We start from the raw sequence: 20,298 nt of genomic DNA, 5'->3' as shown, positions 1-20,298 counted from the left end.
TTGATTCTCCTAAACATATTTTCTTTTGAGTGTTCATTCTCTAATATTTTTGCTCTATTCTTCAAGAGAAAGCCAACCTTAATTTTAAGTATTTTGACAATTGGTACCTTGGGTCTTGGTTAGAAGAGGGTAAGGATACCGACAAAATAACTTCTAAATGGATCCTAAGTCTCATTTCTTACTATCTTTGGTGTCTTTGTTTAAATAAGAATAATGTCAAATTTCGTAATCATCAATCCAAACCTATTTCCTTAATCAACAAGGCACTTGCACTCATGAATTATTATTTTATATATATCCTACTTCTGAAGGAACTAATGTTGTTGCTCCTGTGTCATCTTCTATAACTATGGTTACTTTTGATTATGTTTTGGAATGTGATGGTTCTTTTTGTTCTTCTAATCTTACTGCAGGCTTGGGATATGTCTTCTTCAATGCTCAAGACAAACTTGTTGCTATCGGCTGCTCCCTACCAAGCTTCATATCTTGTTATGTCTGAAGCGCTAACTCTTCTTAAAGCGCTCAAACAAGCAGAATCCCATCAGTGGAGAAATATTTTTATTCGCATGAATGCCTTACATACTATCAATTTCATCACTTCTACTGCTGCTGTTCGTTGGCATATCAATACCATCATTGCAAATATTAAGTTCTTGATTGAAAAGCTAAATGTTGTTCATCATAGTCACATGTCTAGGAGCTCTAATTGTAAACATCATGATCTAACTAATTTTGCTAGAACAACCAGATTCTCTTCTTTTTGTATGACTGAGGAGAGAGGCTCTTCGCCTAATCCCCTTAGCATATATCTTCAATAAATGAAAGCTTCTAATTTTTCTCAAAAAAAAAATTATATAAATGTCATCAAGATATGTGATGGAAAGCCACAATCAAGCAATTTACTGGAGTTCATAAGTATATGTGAAATCTTGTGAAACCAAATTAACCACCAGCCTGCATTTTGTGTATGATCAAGTTGAAATATGCTGCAGCCAAAGGTTATGATTCAGCATCTAAAATAGGCCTTCAGTCATATCTGACTGGGCTGCCAGTAAGCCTCTTCATATGCACAAGCAAATCATTAGATCTAGTTCAGATGGCCGTCTAGATCCAAAATCAAAACTGATACAACAATGACAACAAAAATGTAATGTCCCAACTATTTGGGGTCACATGGATCTTTTTGCACCATTGAAATCTGCACAATGTAATATTTCTAGTAAAATCAAGAACATTCAAATCTCTTTTTATCGTTTCGAGTGAAGTCTTCTTGGGTCTTACTCTATCTCTTCCCACCACCAATAAGATATCGAATTCAAGTTAAGGGTGGATAGCTATACAGATCATGTTATATGGATCTACAAGATGACAGTAACAATGACAAGAACAACAAGCAGCCATTTTCTTTGTATTTGTATCTGGGAGCAAAGGAGATATTTTCATATATATCCATCTACAAGGGAGTGATAGTCAATTAGTCATACCCCTTGAAAAGTTGACTTTTACATGCATATCCAAAAAAATTATAGGATCATCAAAGGACCCCTAATCTTCTTCCTTCTCCCCTCTTCTGTGACCCTTCTCCTTCATCATAAGCCCTACACAGAATCCTCCTTCACCATCTTCAAACTACCAAAGGATCTAAGATAACCTTTTACTTACCCTCTCCCTTTCATTCATCTCATCCTTGTTCACACCCCCCCAAACCTCAACATCTCTCAAAACCCAAAGAAAAGAAAGGAGAACAAGAAAACAATCCCTACATCAAAGTAAACCTAACTCTTATTCATCCATCTTCTCCTTTACCACCACCAATCCTCTACTTAGGCTATCACTGACAGTGCAAGGATATTTTTGAATTAGGACAGACCTAAGGGCATGACTCAAGGACATTTTTAAAATAGGACAGATCCAACTTAACTCGAATCCACCATAACCACTAACACTCGAGAATCTCTAGCCCACCTTAATCTCTGAATTTTTCCTTGATTTGATTGTGTACACCATTTCACACAAAAGGCACTTTGGAGAAAGGTTATTTTTTCTCATTTAATCACTAAAAGAAGTTTTCTAGCAATCAAAATTTCAAATGACAGTAACTAAACTCAGAAGCATATTTATAATTTTTAAATTTGCAAGGATATGTATATAAAATCAAGATATTGAGGGATGTACACAAAGTAATTTAAGAAGAATAATCTAATGTACAGAATATATGATCCATTGATACCAGAATCCATCAGTTGCAGTGACACATACCTTATGTGCCAAAAGCAAGCTTGTACATTCTTCTGGACTTGGTAAAAAGTCACCATAGAGCTGCCAAAAGTTACCCTCCACATCAAATGAATATAGAAGAAGACAGGCCAATCTTAGGTCCCAATCTGTCTGCAAATCAAGCACAGTAGAGTAAGAAAAAAAATCTTATACGAATTTATTTAATTTTTGCTCACTTCTGACTGGTGTCAAAATTTAATTACAATGCAATAGATATAGCATGTAAAATTATAAGCCAGCATGACAAAAGACCTCCAAAAAAATTGTCAGTCTTTCATATACCCCACAATCGCTTTTATAGATAAATTATGATTCTTATTCAATTTTGTTCGTCGTCTAGAATATATGGAGAATTTTCTTTTAGGAGACCAACAAATGTTCACAATAAGAGAATAGCAGTGTTCATGTAGAAATCTCTGAAACTGACTTCAAATGTCTTACAAATCTGTTGTAACAAGAGAAAATAGTCTTGGTTAATTGCACTGTTTAAAATAACTATTCCACTATTGTGATTAATCTCCATAGTTTAACAACAGAAAGTAGAGCCTATCTTTTTCTAGAGTTCATAATACATCTTTAGCCTCTCTATCAAATTTTTTAAGTACATATGCAATACTTCTAATCAAGGATTGAAATATCGTACCATACCGGAGTTTTGACATTCGCTCGGTAACTATATACCGAACAGTATACCGTTCGGTATATATATATATATATATATATATATATATATATATATATACATATATATATATATATATATACCGCTTGGTAGTAGGCGGTCCGTGTATCGGTCTGCTGACGGACCGATACGTACCGCTCGGTATAGACGGTATTATTCGAAATTGTAATCCTTGCTTCTAATATATAAGTTTGGCCTCTAACATGACAGAAAGTAGAGCTTATCATCATTGTATATACTTCTTTTTTTGAAAGAATCATTGTATATACTTAATGCATAATGTTTTAAAATTTTAAATGTTAATGGTGCAAGGTACTATTTTACCAGTGATGAAAGACATCATTGTTTCGCAATAGCTATATATTTACTGGAGATATACAACACTAAATATATAGACAGAGTTAGAAGTCGTTCTTTGGAGCGAACATACATGAACCTGTCAAGTCATTTCAGTTACCTCAGGTTTTGTGGAGTTGATAATATCAAATATTGGATGACCAACAGGTATTATGTCAGGGAAAAACATCCATGGAAGCTTCTGGCTTATAGTCAACATCAGCTCCAATGGTATTTCCATTATAACCTGGAAATAAATATAGAATCTAACATCATTAAAAGGAACAATTTGTTATTACCAAAAAATTCTAGGAAACATAAAGAAGGGAAAGCTAACAAATATGCTTAATATCAAGCACCATTTACAGCAACCAAGGGCACTGGAATTATGATTTCATCTACCAATTATTTTCTGTCAGAATAGGTTGCCTCCTTGAACAAAAATCTTAGTGACACTTTTATTTTCCTTTTGAAGGAAAAAGTGGAAATCCCACCTGTTTTAATTTACAAAATTGAAAAGGAAACATGAACCTGGAAAAACTGGCTAGAAGAAATCTCCAAAATTTTACAGCACAAGAGAAGGAAAACGTCCCTACCCATAGATTCAAGAAACCAACAAGAATTCTCCAATATTAGAACAACTCAGATAAATAAACTGTGGAAAAAGAGATGACTTGGGAGTATGATCATTCTCATTAATTTTTTCAATGAGTATAAATAAGCACATGTACCAATTCACATGGTGTTCACATTATATTCACATTATATAAGAATGAAAGAGTGTCTTTCGGAGTAATTTAGTAAAATATCTGCAATTTAAGTGTGTGATGGACTAAAAGCAACAAAAGTAGTATAATCTGATAGTTTTGTGTTTTTTTCTCGAACCAACATTTCAATATGTTTCATGTGTACATGAAAGACAGGGTTTGCTACAAGAGGTAATGCCACCTGATCATGACAGTGTAACTTGGCAAGACCCAAAATGTTAACTTATAAATCTTGTAAAAGATGTACCAACCAAATAAATTCATAAGTAATCATTGGCATAGTTATGTATTCTACTTCTGTCAAAGAACAAAACAATTTTTAATTGTTTCTTTATCTTCCAAATGATGAAGTCCCAGGAAAACACAATACCCGAAAAGTGATCTTGTAACAAAGCAACCTCCCCACTCAGCATCATCATACCCAGTTAAATTTATGTCATTCTTTGTTGGAAACAATAGACACTTAAATATCACAAAAATCGAATCGCTATGACAAAATGTGGTATGCGAAGCTAGTGCATAAATTTACTAACAAGGTGCAGCGAAGAAGTTATATATGGTTGTGATTGTAAGATGAATAAAATGTGGTATACGAAGTTGGTGTATAAATTTAGTAAGAAGGTGCATCAAAAAAGTTGTCACAAAAATCGAATCGCTATGACAAAATGTGGTGTAAGAATCCGGTGCATAAATTTACTAAGAAGTGCATCGAAGAAGTTATATTTGGCCTTGTTATTGTAAGATGAATAAGTCGGCCAACAAGTCTGCAAGTCTTCTATATTGCAACGGAGATTTCACCATAAAGAAAAGCATTTTGAACATTAAGTTAATAAAGAGACCAGCATCTTACAGAAGCTATAGCAAACAAGCATTAATGGTAACTAGTTTGGCAATTAGTGCAAATGTCCCATTGTAATCCAATCCTTCAACTTATGTGTAAACCATGGCAATCCATATGACCTTATAACGTTCAATGAAACAATCAGATGTATACTTGATCTTATAGACTATTTGCAACCAATGAGCATTTTTCCTATAGGGAAACAATTAACATCCTTTTCTTCCGATGCTTGAAGTTTTTAAGTCATGGTATATTGCCACTTGGATTTTTTTTCTCGGCCTAAGCAAATTGTGTTGGGTTGAATAGAAATAGAGATGCTGACAACAAAGGAATGGTGAAAGGGAAAGATTTTTATAAGAAATAAAACATTTAAAGGATCAAAAGTACCCTTACCAGACATCAGCATTGAAGATGATGTTGAGCTTGGGAATAACAACATGGTATGGGAACAATGGGAATCTCATAGCCAAACTGATGGTAGACCAATGCAACCTGATCATCTTAGCATAGGTTGGCTGATTTGAACTTAGCTGAGATGAGATAGATGGAATGGATTCCTCAACAAAAATGCCATCAATCTTTATGCAAGTTAAAATGTTTGAATAGGTATGCCCCTTAAAGGCTTGTAAGTCACAAATGATAACTTGGTCAGACAATGATAATGGCAAAACTTACAATCTAGTGTTATTGTTTCATTTCACCATCAAAAAAGGAAATATGTTCATGGAAAATAGAATCTCGGCTTGTGAAAATATATTTAGCCTCAAAATCATAGGCTTTATAAGCCATTTGATCAAAATGATATCCAACAAAAGTACATTTTCAAAACATAAACAAACACTCACAAATGATTATAAGTAGGTGACTGTTTATGAAGAACTTCATATGGTATTTTTCTATGGAGAAGAGATGCCGACAAGAGCTCATGAGGTAAGATATAGTGAGCAGACTCACTTTCCAAAAGGTAATGAAAGTTTTGACTGAAATCTCAAGGCCTGGGCTACAGCAAGACAGTATCTACATTCTAAGGCCTCCCTATTTGTTAGGGAGTGAAAACTCAACTATGCTTATAAATAATTCCATGTTCACTGAAGAAATCTCCCATAAAATAAGACTCAATTCTATTATCTACTTGAGTTTATCTAACCTTTCGATCAAATTGAGTTTAAATTCTAATAAGGTTTGGAGTTGTAATAAAAATGCATGAGATATATCCATGCATTACTAGAAAGATCTTCCACGATGGTCAAAAATAATGAGCATTTAAATAAAAAGAATATCGAAAAGCTCCCCAACTATCATAATGAACCATTTCAAACAGTCCAGTAGTAGAATTTGAACTTAATCCAAAAGGAAGTCTAATTTGTTTGGTCAAAGGATAAACATCACAAACTTTATTGAAACAATCCAAAATTTTAGGAACTGATTCTGCAAGGTGCTTCATGGAATGCATGGACAGATAGTGTCCACAAATATAATTGGAGTGTGAAGACTATCCACATTAAGACGACAAGGACTGGGAGGATGAGGTATCTTCAACACATGTCACATCCTTTAAGAACAATGTCCAAGAAGGTGGCGTAGCAATAGTACGCAGAAAAGAGTATACTGTGCACTGCTTGGATGCTCTAATACTATGTGGAGATGAGTTGGAAGAATAGTTCATTCTCATTGATTCTTCAATGAGTATAAACAGGCACATGTATAATTTCTAGATAATGTGTTGTCTAATGTATACAAGATGTATTCACATTATTTTCTCACTATTTAAGAAATCTGTAATAGTTGGTAAGAGCCTAAGAGGAATATTGTCTTAATCAATTGGTAAATCCTTCACTTGATTTGTCAGATTCTGTACAATATATAAACAATTGTCAACAAACAAAAAAATTGTATCAAAAAATCTATACGCATTAGAAATAAATCAAGGAACAAACAAAGATTATAAACAAAAAATTGCATCAAGAAATCTTGACGCGTTAGAAAAAGATCAAGAAACAAACAGTGTTTACAACAATCTATCAGACAATGTCCACCAATTAGATGAAAAACCAAGAAAATGACAACACTGAAAAGGGAAACCTTTTCAGGAGGCTAACGCAACTCACCCTAGCTCGTCGCAGCGGCTCGACGTCCTTGGACGCGTACACTCCGAACCCATTAGGTCCTTCCATGAACTCAACGCCATAAGCACGCATGCTCCTCACATACCCGATCTTATAGAAGTCAGGGTCGGCGGGCTCCAACTGCACGATCCAGGCACCAAAACTGAACCACAACAAACAAAACCTCCAACAAATTTGAGACAGCACGAGGAGTCACACCTCAGAGAGCAGGGAACTCTCCTCGGCCTTAGGCGGCTCGAAGAACTTGAATGGGGGAAGGGGAGCGGTGGAAGCTCTGCTGACGGTGACAACCCTCCTCCTTCCCTTTCTGCTGCTGGTGCTGCTGTTGTTGCCAAGGGGGACAAAGAAGGCATTGTCTCCGTTCTTAAGCTGCTGAGATTGATGAGATAAGAAGAGGAAGAGGTTTCTGGAAACCCCACAAGAAAAGGAGAAGATGAGAGATGAGTGAGAGAGGGAGAAAGGCAAGATACTTACAGTGCGATGGGAGAGGAAGGAAGGAGAGGGAAGGGGAGGAAGGGGGAGAATGGGGGAAGAAAACATTGAGGAGCGGGGAGTGTGGAAATGCTCGAGAAAGGAAGAGGGGAAGAAGATACCCGAGAGGGGGTTTCAAAGAACGTTATCTTGCGGCCGAATCGGTCGAGGTAAACCGGATTCCGATTTAAACCGATTCGCTTCTTTGTGGACCAGCCCCCTTAAAATGAAAAAGAAAAAAGGCTTTTACATTTCCATCCTTACAGAGCTTGAAAATATCATTCTTGCCCCTTCCAAATTTAATAATGCACATATATTCCTTGATTTTCTTTTAATTTCCCTCTAGATATCTTCATAATTGAAACTTTAAAAAAATAAAATTCATTATTTTTAACTACTAATCATGGTCACATTTGAACTAAAAAATTTATTGGAATTTTGGACAATATAAAATGTATTATTTTTAACGAATTATTTGATCCTCAGTGATGTCCAGTAGTTACGTTAACATAAATTGGAGTCTCAAACAAAAAAGGGTGGGGGGGGGGGGGGGGGGGGGGGGGGGGTGTGGGTACTACTCTCTTGAAGGGATCCAAGCACACATGGTTTGCCACTATCATAGGAGCAGAACTAATATTTGGAGCTCACAGCCTAACTTAAGGATCTTAGCAGAACTAATAAATTGACCCTCCTATTTCCTTCTGTGTGTACGTAATTAAAATCAATAAATGGCACTAAATAATTAGGACTGTCCTCAATTGTGATAAAGGATTTGACACAGATAAGTGAGGCTGTCCAGAACATCAACAAGTAAAGCTGCAAATGTTGCACAGATTCCTTCAAAGTGAGTAGCAATTGCTTCACAAAATTAGAATGGGTGTATTGTGAAGAAATCTTCTGCATCCAGCTAGCACACACGTACCATTTTAATCATGCAACAAAAAACCCACAACACCCTCATCAGTGATTGCATGAACTCCTGTTTAAACTAAAAATTTCAGATCAGCATAGGAAAACGGCAAACCTCCTATTTGTCGTCTTCAGATAATTAAACAGAACTTTTCAGTCCACACAAGCTAGTAGGAAGACATTTATTCAAAAGATTGAAAGAAAAGGTGCTAAATAGCATGGCATATCAGATGCATCATGTATGTTGATCAGAAATCTCAACTCCTCTCAGCTTCCACAAAAGCTTCTTTGATTTACTAAAGAAAAAGAGGACACTTCAGCAGAGACCATGTCTCATAGGTATCCAGTCACTACTTGTAATACTGTGATACCTCCCAGACAAGCTTGTTCATGAACTGGCATTTCTTGTCGAAACCCCAGCCTGGGTTGCTCTGCAAAAGATGGCCAAGAGATCAATAATCAGGAATGACTCTCACACCAGTTACAACTGAAATCAAGATATTTAATGAAGCAATAAAAGGAATTGAACTGTTTTTAATTGAACTGCATAATGGAACCAACAATGAATGTCCAATCGCCAAACCTAGAAAATTATGAATCGCCAAACCAAAGAATTTTTACTTCTCCATTGTCTTTATCAAACCAAGAATAAAATTATAAATCAAGAAAAGTAAGTAACCATTGAATATGACTTTATTGGCTATTTTGATATTTAAATTTGATAAAGATTAAATTGTGCAAGCATTTTTTTTTTTCTTAGGTAACAAGCAAGCAGAAATTTAAGGTGCCTAATCAAGCTAGCAATGAACAAGCAATAGATTCAACTCCAGTAGCTTTAAATGTCAAAAAATTCACTAAATAATATCTGTGAGCTGCACAAGCGAAGCAACATGAAGTGACTCTAAGCCTATACTCCCAAAAAAGACAAATTTGGGGAAAAGGCTGCATGGAGGGAGATTAGGCAAGCATCAGCTGACATGATCTCTCACCAGCAGAGAGACCAGAGACAGACCACTCCAGTCTGTGACAAGAGTCTTGCCTCTCGCTATTGTTAATGGGATTGAGAACCATCGCTCCAGAGACTTGCCTATTGCTAAGGTTCTGGGAAATTGGGGCTTTTGATTTTTTAAATCCCTAAAGCATAACTAAGATGCAGTGTAGTAGAAACATTCTACAACTGCACACATTTCAATAAACCAACCTATGATTAAGCTGAGCTTGGAGCGGTCTTCTGAAAAGGATATAGCAAATATTTTCACTATGCTCCTGAATTTGGTTCTAGAGCAATTCTAAAGAATAGAGTAATTTACTTTTTCTTGTGGGTCAAGGACTCAGGGAAACAAAACCACTGCACAAAAAATCTCTACAAGTGAGTTTCATAACATCTCTAGATGTCAAAGAGAAGAATTAAATCATATCTTTTTCAGCATTTTTGTCATTACAAACAACTCATAGGAAAAGTATATTTGTGACACATTGCAAATGGTAATGAATAACATTTTTGCAGTCTCATATGATAATGAAGAGTTAAAGAGGAATGTAGAGAGTTAAAAGATTAATTGTATTTAGTATAAACTATAAAAATCCTTCCGAAAGGGACTAGCATCAAATTTAACAGCAGTAAGGGTTTGTATCTATTCCTCAAGACGTCAATCTGATATATTCTAGACAATCAAATAGATGAATTCACTCTTCAGAAAAAGAATATGACTTTCAACTTGTTTGCATCTGCTTGCTTTTTCTTTTTAGTAGAAGCAGTGACACCCTGTCTTATATACTAGGGCTGTTTGGATCCTGCATACAGGCATGCAGCTTTATGGATGCAGGTTCTGGCTGTACAGTTCCTGCATTAACCCCATATGAGGCATTTGCCAATGCACTAACTTGTATCTAATGCAGACAACCAAACAAGATAACAAAGATCCAAACAACCATGATTTAATTTACGGATGTCAAATAACTAGATCCATAAATAATCTATTATTCTGGTATGCAAGCTATACGGATCCAAGCAACCTCTAAATTAAGATAATAGGCCCATCCCTTGGACCATTTGCATTCAGACAGTCAACAATATCCAATTAAGTTTCCATAAATGATACTACAGAGTCTCACTGGATGTATAGACGGGTTGTGCATGCCAAAGAAAGATAGTTGATCCCAAGAATTGCAACATTTTTACATGGGTTTTTTCCATAACAATATCAGAAAAACATCTGAGTCCTTCAATTCATCAGAAACTAATGTGATGTCTTCATCAGAGTTGCTACTTAAGTCTTTTACAGAATCAAAATACTGATTATTAGAATTTTGCATGGATTTTCCTAAAAAGAAAACAAAAATAGTTCTACATGAAAGTCAAGAATTTTAAATAGTAGAGAGTGAAACAAAATATAGTGTACTGAAACATCTAAAGCAAATATATGCATTGACTGCTTGTTCTATTAAAAAAAAAGGCTTTATACGTGTAAAAATCATGGTCCAGATTGAAACATAAAGAATTATGAATATGAAGACAACCTGCAGAGACAGAAGTGCTCGCTCAGTAAACCTCTTCACGGAAGAAGCTGCATTCTCTGGAAGAGTCTTTGCCACTCTTTCCAACTCTTGCTGTTGTTGCTTAGCAGTAACTCTATCAGGTCCACAGTAGATATCCATAAGCTCTTTCATATAAGGTAGCTTTTCCATAATTTCTTTCACAGCTTCCTAGTTTAGGAAATTGGACATCAGAAAATTCACGAAATAATACAAGAAATTTCTAACTGGTAGCCACAACTAAGACATCAATACTTACAATTTTAAGTTCATGTAAAGACAAAACGCAAAAGAAAGGATATAGTTTTGACCCAATATTACCAAAGAAACTGATTTTGTGATTGAAACAGTCATATTTGATATAATGAAGGAACTAGAATGATGATACACTGTTTGAACAACAAAAATACAGTGCAGCTAAGGGGACAAAATTCACAGCTCCAAGAGAATCTAGAAAGAGGAAGAATATGATATCTAGCTTCACATGGATATAAGTCCCAAAAACATTAAAAAAAAGCTTGTGACAGAAACAAGATGCTACCAACAAGGTGTACACAATATTTCAAGACAGGTGATGATAATCAGGATGTGGTGTGTTTAACAGTTGCTTGAATAAAGAGCATCCAAATAGATTCCTCAGGTTTTAAACTAAAAAATGACTAAGATAAAAACAACACCATATTTTCCTCTTACCGAGACAATTTAACATGCAGCACAAAGTAGAGATAAATGAACTTGCAAAAGCCAAATGATAAAGGTGCAGTAATTATAAGTCATAAGTCATCAACAAGTCATTTGTACTAAGGTGCAGGCAATGCTATAAACTACAAAAGACAGTCAAGCATCTACAGTCTTCACCACTAATAGTCAATTGGAAAAGAGTGTAGCTTCTGCAATATCTGAAAAGCTAACAAAATCCAAAAAGGCATCAAATCTGCTATCGAATCATGCCTTGGGAGCGGTTAACACTCTTCAACTCTACAATAATTCGTACAGGGATTAAATAAAAACAATTTTCTTTTGTAATAGAAGTTGAAACAAAATAACAAGCACTTCAACAACCATTTGAGAATTCCACTTGCATATTGGTTCCAAAACAGTTTAGGATATACCATGTCGGAACTCATTGCCTTGATATGAAAAATAGATACCAAATTATTATGCTGCAAAGCAGAAATTGGAAGAGGAATTATGTAAAACCATAACTACAAAATTCAAACTCTTTTAACAACTACTTGAAGTCAACTTTAGAGAACTTTTTTCAATAATAATTTGAATTAATCACAAATTTATGCATTCACTTCCAATTTTATAGATCTGCTCAAGGCTCACCATTGAAGTTAGATCAGTTTGTCACTACTCCTTTGAACTTTTGGCACTCTGTGTGATCTTAGCCAGCAATCATCACTTTAAATCAGTCCAGTTCACCCATTGTCCTATGATGCATTAGATTCTTGAGATTCTGAGTCTACGTTTTTTTTATTTCTACAAATATTGATCTCGACAGTTATTATCTGAAGATAAATTGGTTTGCACAGCATTTTGATGAACAATGTAACAGTACGGGTCTTGTTGACATCTTTAATTTCTTATCCTAGGAGCAAATTGTAAAGCAAAGACAAAACAGTATAGAGCTTAATGCTTAAAGCAGCTTATATAGAAGAATGTACCAATATTTTTTGTCAGATCAGTGAAGCCTATTATATTCCAATCAGATTCCAAGTTGTATCTACACATGTATGCATAATAGATAATACCTCGGAGATAAAAAGAACCCAAAAAGCTACCATAATGTCTGGATCAAAACTATCTGAAAATGGAACAACCACTCAACAGGTGCAGCTGGCATCTGAGTCTTCTAGCAGGCAGATAATGGTCAGATTTGGCTCTATGAACTTCAAATTTTGTTGTGTGTAAAGATGTACAAAAATAAAAGTTGCATGGATCAATTCCAGCCTGTAAGTTATATATTGGGAATGACCACCTTCGGTGGAGGACCATCAACTACTTTTCATAATGTAGAAGGTCGAGAACTTATTAACAAGAATAGACTTCTCTATCTAAAACAAGCCAACAGCACAACAAATCACCTCCCATTCTTCTTGGCTCTGTATCCCTTCATATGCCATCAAGAATGGCTTAGCCTTCTCCAGTGCTTCAAGAAGGGACATTGGAGGCTTCTCATCAATATCTGGATTATCAAAATCAACCAAGTATTCCGGTTCATATTCGATCTGCACAAACAAAAAGATCAAGCTAGAGCAAGATAACAGAGAAGACAACTTGCACAATACAACAAAGGTGGCCTCACAAACCATGTTGTTAGTATGTACAGCATCCAAATATGCGTCCTCAAATGGAGAAGGCAGAGCTGTCCAGCTCATCTCCTCGAACGCTTCAGACAACTGTTTCATCTTCTCTTCTCCAAGCCTCTTCTTCAGCTTCTCCCCGTCAGCATTGTCTCCGAGGTAAATGCCAATATCTTCATCAGCTTCCCCCGCTCCTCGTCCCCTAAATCTCCCACCTCTCCCTCTTCCTCGCATCATTGCTCTCCCTCCTCTTCCCCTACCAGGACCCCTCCCACCGCCGGGGCCGCCGCGAGACAGGACCTCCACCGCCTTCCTCACGGCCTCCTCCCGTCCCATTCTAGGCTGGCTCGACGTCTGATCAGATGTTCCCAGTGTCGACCTTGGAGCCGCTCTTGGCCGGAGATGCCGGTTCTCCTCGCGCGCCCTGGAGTCGGGTTCAGCCGATCGGGTGGGCTTGCCCCTTCCGGCACCAGCGAGTCCAGAGGACAGGCTGAGAGGAAGCGGTTCGACTTCATCCGCATCGGCAAACTCAGGCTTCTCTACCGGAGATACGGCGACATCCTCCCGCTTGAAAAATATGGGCTTTTTAGGTAGCATATCAGAAGAGGTTTCGGAGGAATCCGGCGGAGGCGGCGCTAAGCGACCGCGGCCCCGCCCGACGGCGGGTTTCTCGGAAGACATCCAAGACGAGAAGGAGGGAAGGACGGGAGACGAAGGAAGCACGGGTTGTCCCCTCCCGCGGCCGACGCCTGGAGGGGCGAAAAGGTCGTCATCACCGGCGTTGGAATCGGGTTGGTCCGGGACACGGGACGGGGTCCCAGAACCCCGGCCTCTTCCTCTTCCACCGCCTCCACCAGTCAAGGTGGAGTAGGAGACCGCCGCGGCGGAGGCGGGGACGGTCATGGGCCGGCCGGAGACTGCGGCTAGCTTGCCGAAGCCCCGCATGGTGTTCGATGGATTGTCGATGGTGAGATAGCACGAGAGAGAGAGAGAGAGGCTTTTGGTTGACAGGGCTACGTGGGCTGTAGTAGAATTGGGCCTAATCCTCACCTAATTCTCTAAATAGCTTATGGGCTTTGTAGGTATATGGACCAATTCCAAGCCTCATTAATTATATATATATATATATATATATATATATATATATATATATATATATATATATATATATATATCCCATATCTTGAAATTTAGTTGAGAAATTGTTTTCATCAGGTCAAATCCAATTAGCCAAAATCTCAAATTTATTGGGTTAGGCTTAGAAAATTTAGGGTTTGGGTGAAACAATTTAGTCTGGAGTAATAGTGAGTTAATAATTGCTCACTTTTATACTTTTTAGAGTATATATAATGAGACATGTACACGCAATATCTTAGATATACATGTGTTACAGCCAAGTCCAGAGTTAAAAGGGCACTTAGTTCATTCATCTCCTTCATTACAATGAAACATAGTAGCTTAATTCTAATTAGAGAGCTCGAAGAATCATTAGTGCAAATTCTCTCCCCTTTTATTTATAATTTTTTTATGCCTTTGCTTGTTATGATTTAGAGTTTAGTTGTATGAATAATACAAACTTTAACTCTAATTAAAATTAAAACATATTAGATGTTAGAAATAGTTTGAATCGGAATTGAACCGAATCGAACCAGTGACAGTTCGATTATGATTCATACATTTTGATAACTGGAATCATCGATATGGCGGTTCAAAAAAAAAAAAAAAAAAGCATCCCCGATTAATAATGTGTTAAAGATAGTTGAGCTTAAATGATCGATGGATGAGTAAATGACTCATTTGCCCCTCTCAACAATCATATAAATAATTACGTTTAGGGATATTTTAATTATTTTTATAATTAAAAATATAATTTTTAAAAAAAATATTTACCCCTTCTATCTATCACATAATAGTTATTTTTTAGGAAAAACAATATGAAAACCCTATAAATACCCTTCAAATCTCTCGTTCTTAAGCTCTATCTGATTATAATAATTCAAGAAAGTAATATATCAGCATCAGAGGATATTGATATGACATCCAAACTAAAGTTATATATCTTCAAATTATACTTCAAGAAAGTTCGTAATGTTGATTGCTCTTTCTATATTTTATATAATTACTATGGCTAAATTTTTAAATATAAAAGAGAATATGAAATATTAGAAGAAACTTTATAATACGTCCATATGCATAGGAATCAATTGTAAATTTTCAAGTACCCTACTTCTCTCACTTTTTAATTTTCTTTTTAAAAAACTCATAAGTCATTAGTCAAATTAATTATCATTGAATATTTATCTTTTAGTTTTGATAAAAAGTTAGATTTATTGATTATTATCAAGAGATTTTAAATCTTATCGCACAACGAGTTCTCCTACAACTCTTACTCATTCTTTACATAATCTTTATAAAAAATAAAAGAATATAAAAAAATTTAAAGCTTTGGACGATCATGTTTCTATTTGTGCTGATATTTGAAATGATCACTAGCAAATATATTCCTACAATCCACCTGCCATACAGTGGATGGAAAATACAAAAATGTATTATTGTTTTTAGAGTTTTCAATGAACTACATACAACCAATAATATTTATAGAATGATAAAAAAATTATAAAAATATTTTTTATTTTTTATTTTTTTTATTGATTTTGATAATGTATCGATAAATACTACTTCTATTCCAAAATTATATCAATTTATCAATCTGTTATCATGTTTTGAATTTATATGTACGACTTAGATCTCTTAAATTTTTTGTTCACCTATTAAGCAAACTATTTCATGGGGTCATCCACAAGTAATAAAAGAATGGATAAGATTTTATAAGTTAAATGGTAAAAGGCCCAAAATATTTTCTAGGGATATTTCTACCTAATAGAATTCTACATATAAATTGCTTAAAGAATCTTTTGAATATAAAGAATTATTATACACTTTTATTAAAAGTAATGTTAGGCAAATTTTGTTTATATTCACAGAATTAAAACGTGTATGAAAGACTTTTAAAAGTTTTTAATAATACAACATATACCTTATATGATGTTTATTATCCTACACATAATTTTTTTGTTATTTGCATTAATATTGTTGGTGCATTAGAAGAATATCAAAATGATAATGATTTAAATATGATAATAATGGCTATAAAATAAAATTGTATAAATTATTTTCTTGAAATTTCATCCGTTTATATTTAGTTGCATGTATTTTTTATCCTCGCATTAGATTAGATGATTATTTACCCATTTATTATGAAAGTTTAGGAGGAGATGTTGATCTTGATGATAAAATTAGATATATTAAAAAATTGGTCAATAACTTGTATGATCATTATAGTGCTAACTTTGTTCGAGAACATGGTACCTTCAAAACTTTGATCAAGTTAGTGGGAATAGTAAAATTTTGAAGGGAGAAAAACTATTAATACAAAGATAAAAATATCAAGGAGATTATTAAGCTCAAACTTATTTTCAGTTTGGGGACAACATTATAGGTATAGAGTTTTCTATTTTAGAATAGTAGATACAGTACACAACAATATTTTCAATGTTAGTGAAGATTGCGAGACAGATACTAACAACTCTAGTGTCGAGTCTTCTGAGTGGGAGGATAAATCCTAGATGAAACCAAATCAAGCATACCCCTTGAATTAGTTGAAGTTTAAGTATACATCGATGAAGACAACAACATCCTATTCATTGATATGTCTACTGAAAGGACCATCATAATGTCCGATAATTATTTTACTTAATATTATGTTAATTTTTTAAGTAATGTCATTATATGTTTATACTCATTAAGTCATTATGGGAGTTTATTATTTTAAAAAATTAAAAATAAAAATATAATTTTTTTTATATTATTTACTTTAAAAATATTTAAAATTAATGATTCAAACCAAAACTAAAACCAATCGAACGAGAACTAACCCTTGAAGGTTTGGTTCCAATTCCAAGTATTGTGAAATCAGAATCGATGATTTTGAAATCGTGATTAGGTCTATTTAGAAATTAAAAATAATATTTAATAATAAATAAAATTAAAAGTCGCTCAAAAGATACCTATTCAATTTATGTTTAGATGACAATAAAAAGATATATTAATGTAATATTGATATCATGGATAATGAAACACCAATAAAGAACTATACCAACATTTATGTTAACTACACCAAGTAATAGATAGCATCATCAATCAAAACCCCAAAACACCACATAGATGATGGAAGAGTGATCATAGACCGCATCCAACTGGCAAGGACAAGCGGACAAGCATGGCTATCAAACTATTCAGCATTTGCATTTGTCTACAACTGAACATTGTAGACAATTAATTCTCCTATTGTGGAAAATTTTGGTTGCCAAAAAGGATGGCATGTGTTGGTCCATCACCAATAATGCATGTCCATCACTAATAATGTCTCGTTTATGATACAGTGGTTTGATGCACTCATGAAGATTTTACGAGCAAGAAGAAGAGTCTTCTTATTGTCTTAACGTCCTCAACCTCTATCTGATATGGCTGTACAAAATGTTCACTCGAGTGTTCCTCTACAATAATGTGTGCCATGTCAAAATTTATGTCTAGAAATAAAAAATTATAATACGACAAGAAAGGATAGCAAAGATGAGTATAATAACCATAGGAAGAAGACCTAATAGAAATGAATCGATGAAAGACCTATAGAAGGGAGAGGAGTGGGTGATCATAGAAGAGTTGTCGAAGGAAAAAGAGAGAGAGAGAGAGAGAGAGAGAGAGAGAGAGAGAGAGAGGGGATGAGGAGGTAAAAGGAAAGAGACGCTGGTGTTTGGCCTGAGAGAAGAACTATTATAAGTTGTCTATGTGGAATCGGTGTGCCTGTGGATTACATCAGAGTGCAACACTGGTTCAACCTGTGACTATGGCTGGAGGATTTAAATATTATATGAATCGTACTAAAAAATGGAATCTATCATGCTTTAAAGATCGAATCGAAGATTGTGAAACCTTCAACGTCAACATGTTCCCAACATATTAAGTCAAATTTGCGTTTGAGAGGGAATCGTGGAAGTCAACATATCGAATCAGCGGGAAAAGTGACCTCACACACTTTTCATTTTTCTTTCTTAAAATGTCAAAAGTAATTTTACTTATATTGTTCCTCTCCTCTTTTATCTCATCTTACTAATTACATATTATCTTTTATATTTAAATCATATTAGTATATTTTAAAATTTTTATTTAAAAATTTTATAATTCTAAAAAAATAAATAACTTCATTTTTCCTAACGTCATCACTTGCATTGACGAAAATACAACACGTGATATCATATACTAGATTGGTATGAAAATAATAAGTAAAAAATATAATTTTAATATTCCTTTCGTTTTCAATATGTTGAAATTATATTTTTGTTGATAAAGTCATTAAAAAAAGATATTAAAATTATCTTTTTGTCTATCACTTTTATATCGATCTAGCATGTTATATCATGTATTATGTTTTTCGTCAAGACAATTGATGACGTTAGGACAAATAGAATTATTTATTTTATGTTTAGAATTATAGATATCCTAATATAAAATTTCTAAATAGAAAAATCGTAATGCTATTAATAGGTCTAAGTACAAGGAGATAATTTGTAATTAGCCTTTCATCTCTTTACGACAAGTTCTTTCTTGGTTCGACTTCATGCACCAAGCATTGGTCCGATAAACTAAACCAAACTAAATTAATTATAAAAATATTTTTCTAGAAATCATTAACAAACGTATGATCCAACTCTTATTTTTAATATAATATTTAAGTTATACAAATATTAGAATATTTTTATTTCTATTAAAATTATACAATTATTTTGCTAAAATTCTATGCTAAGAAAATTTTATATTGAGATGTATTTTAAATTATTTTAATTTTTATAAATTTTAAATTTTATTTCTTAAGTTTATATTTTTATAATTTCAAAGCTATCTAATAAAAAAAATTTGGAGGTGTTAGAATTGATTCGAACTGGTTGTTTTATGCTTTATGATCTATCGATCCAAAAACTTGTCTAAACAAAAATTCAAAAGCGCGCCCCAAAAAAAGACTTTCAGATCCTTTCTTTAGAGGTAAAACTGTAAATAAAAAGCATTCTGTAGGAAAAAAAAAAGGGGTAAAATAAGATTACCGATCTTCGAAAAAAAATAAAAGGAATCAAAACCGGTAACTATTTTCCGAGAATTCCTTTTGATTAAAGCTTGTGAGCGTGACAGTTGAAATCCTCACAACGTTATGACGCGTGTCCGTGTTTTTTCACGTCACCTCGCGCTGGTTGTCGTCCTCGCAGACCACCTGAAGCGAGATAGGGCCGCGCATGGCGTGCTCTGCTCGTAAAAGCCACTGACCCTCATCGTTGACTCGTTGACCCTCATCGTTGGCGTCCTTATCTTCCCCACGCCTCTTCGGATTTGGGATTCTGCTGCTGACATCTATTGTCGACGTAAAAACAAAACCATTTAGCTTTACTCTATTTATGATATTCATAAGAGAAATAAAAAAATATATGTATGGTCTCGATGAAGTAAATAATAAGTAAGAAGGATAATTCCCTGTCATTTTTTTTTTTAAATATTACATCCAATTGAAATAATATCTAAAATATCTTTTCATCAATTGTTCTTTTTTATCTCTTCAATCATCATCTCTGATTGCATATATCTCTACACATAGGTTGATCTCCGTCCTCTTATCGCTCCTAATCGTTTATATTTTTATACATGAATAATCTTTATCGATCTATCCCCCTTCATAAGCATAAGCACAATGCTCTTAGATCCGACGAGAATGAAGATGGTATAAGAAGGAGGTATAATAAATTATACGAAGACAAGTAAAACATTGAAACGTTATAATGAAAATTTTCAAACTTAAATATTTTTTTAAGTTTGAAACCTCTCGAGAGGTGAGAGAAGAGATGATCGATATATATATATATATATATATATATATATAAATAAGAGGATAAATTCGTTGTTTTCGATACTTCGCAAGGATATATATGTGAAACAATCGTGA

At 34.5% G+C, this 20,298-nt stretch overlaps 2 protein-coding genes across 4 annotated transcripts in view; both read right to left on the bottom strand.

The window, feature by feature from the left end:
- The window catches only part of LOC103998027 (protein PLASTID TRANSCRIPTIONALLY ACTIVE 14), a 33,012-nt gene extending 25,353 nt beyond the window's left edge, over positions 1–7,659 (bottom strand). The window contains exons 1-5 of one of the 3 annotated variants that reach the window (XM_009419395.3): positions 7,504–7,659; positions 7,228–7,401; positions 7,012–7,149; positions 3,417–3,542; positions 2,260–2,388 (exon numbers count right to left, since the gene is read on the bottom strand). In XM_009419395.3, the coding sequence (XP_009417670.2) occupies positions 2,260–2,388; positions 3,417–3,542; positions 7,012–7,149; positions 7,228–7,401; positions 7,504–7,569 (633 nt within the window). In that variant the 5' untranslated portion in view covers positions 7,570–7,659. The remainder of the gene's footprint in view (positions 1–2,259; positions 2,389–3,416; positions 3,543–7,011; positions 7,150–7,227; positions 7,402–7,503) is intronic. The other 2 variants (XM_009419403.3, XM_018822936.2) reach the window with 2 other exon arrangements.
- Positions 7,660–8,508: 849 nt separating this feature from the next.
- LOC103998046 (uncharacterized) lies at positions 8,509–14,285 on the bottom strand. Its single transcript, XM_009419424.3, has 4 exons — positions 13,260–14,285; positions 13,035–13,178; positions 10,930–11,115; positions 8,509–8,840 (listed from the first exon to the last, which is right to left on the bottom strand). Exons 1-4 carry the CDS (start codon positions 14,196–14,198, stop codon positions 8,760–8,762), a joined length of 1,350 nt encoding a protein of 449 aa, XP_009417699.2. The 5' UTR covers positions 14,199–14,285; the 3' UTR covers positions 8,509–8,759.
- Positions 14,286–20,298: the final 6,013 nt, after the last annotated feature.

The sequence above is a fragment of the Musa acuminata genome, chromosome BXJ1-1 (genome assembly GCF_036884655.1).
Source record: "Musa acuminata AAA Group cultivar baxijiao chromosome BXJ1-1, Cavendish_Baxijiao_AAA, whole genome shotgun sequence".
Classification (NCBI taxonomy): Eukaryota; Viridiplantae; Streptophyta; class Magnoliopsida; order Zingiberales; family Musaceae; genus Musa; species Musa acuminata.
Note: the sequence above shows the minus strand (reverse complement) of the source record. Positions and strands in the feature narration are given on the sequence as shown.

What these genes read in the sequence shown, in the direction of transcription:
- LOC103998046 (XM_009419424.3), bottom strand. Translation starts at nt 14,198, where the DNA reads ATGCGGGGCTTCGGCAAGCTAGCCGCAGTCTCCGGCCGGCCCATGACC. An exon ending in AGAGCCAAGAAGAATGGGAG is followed by an intron (nt 11,116 to 13,034) that starts GTGATTTGTTGT and finishes TTCCTAAACTAG; the next exon opens with GAAGCTGTGAAAGAAATTAT. An exon ending in GAGCACTTCTGTCTCTGCAG is followed by an intron (nt 8,841 to 10,929) that starts GTTGTCTTCATA and finishes CATCTTTTGCAG; the next exon opens with AGCAACCCAGGCTGGGGTTT.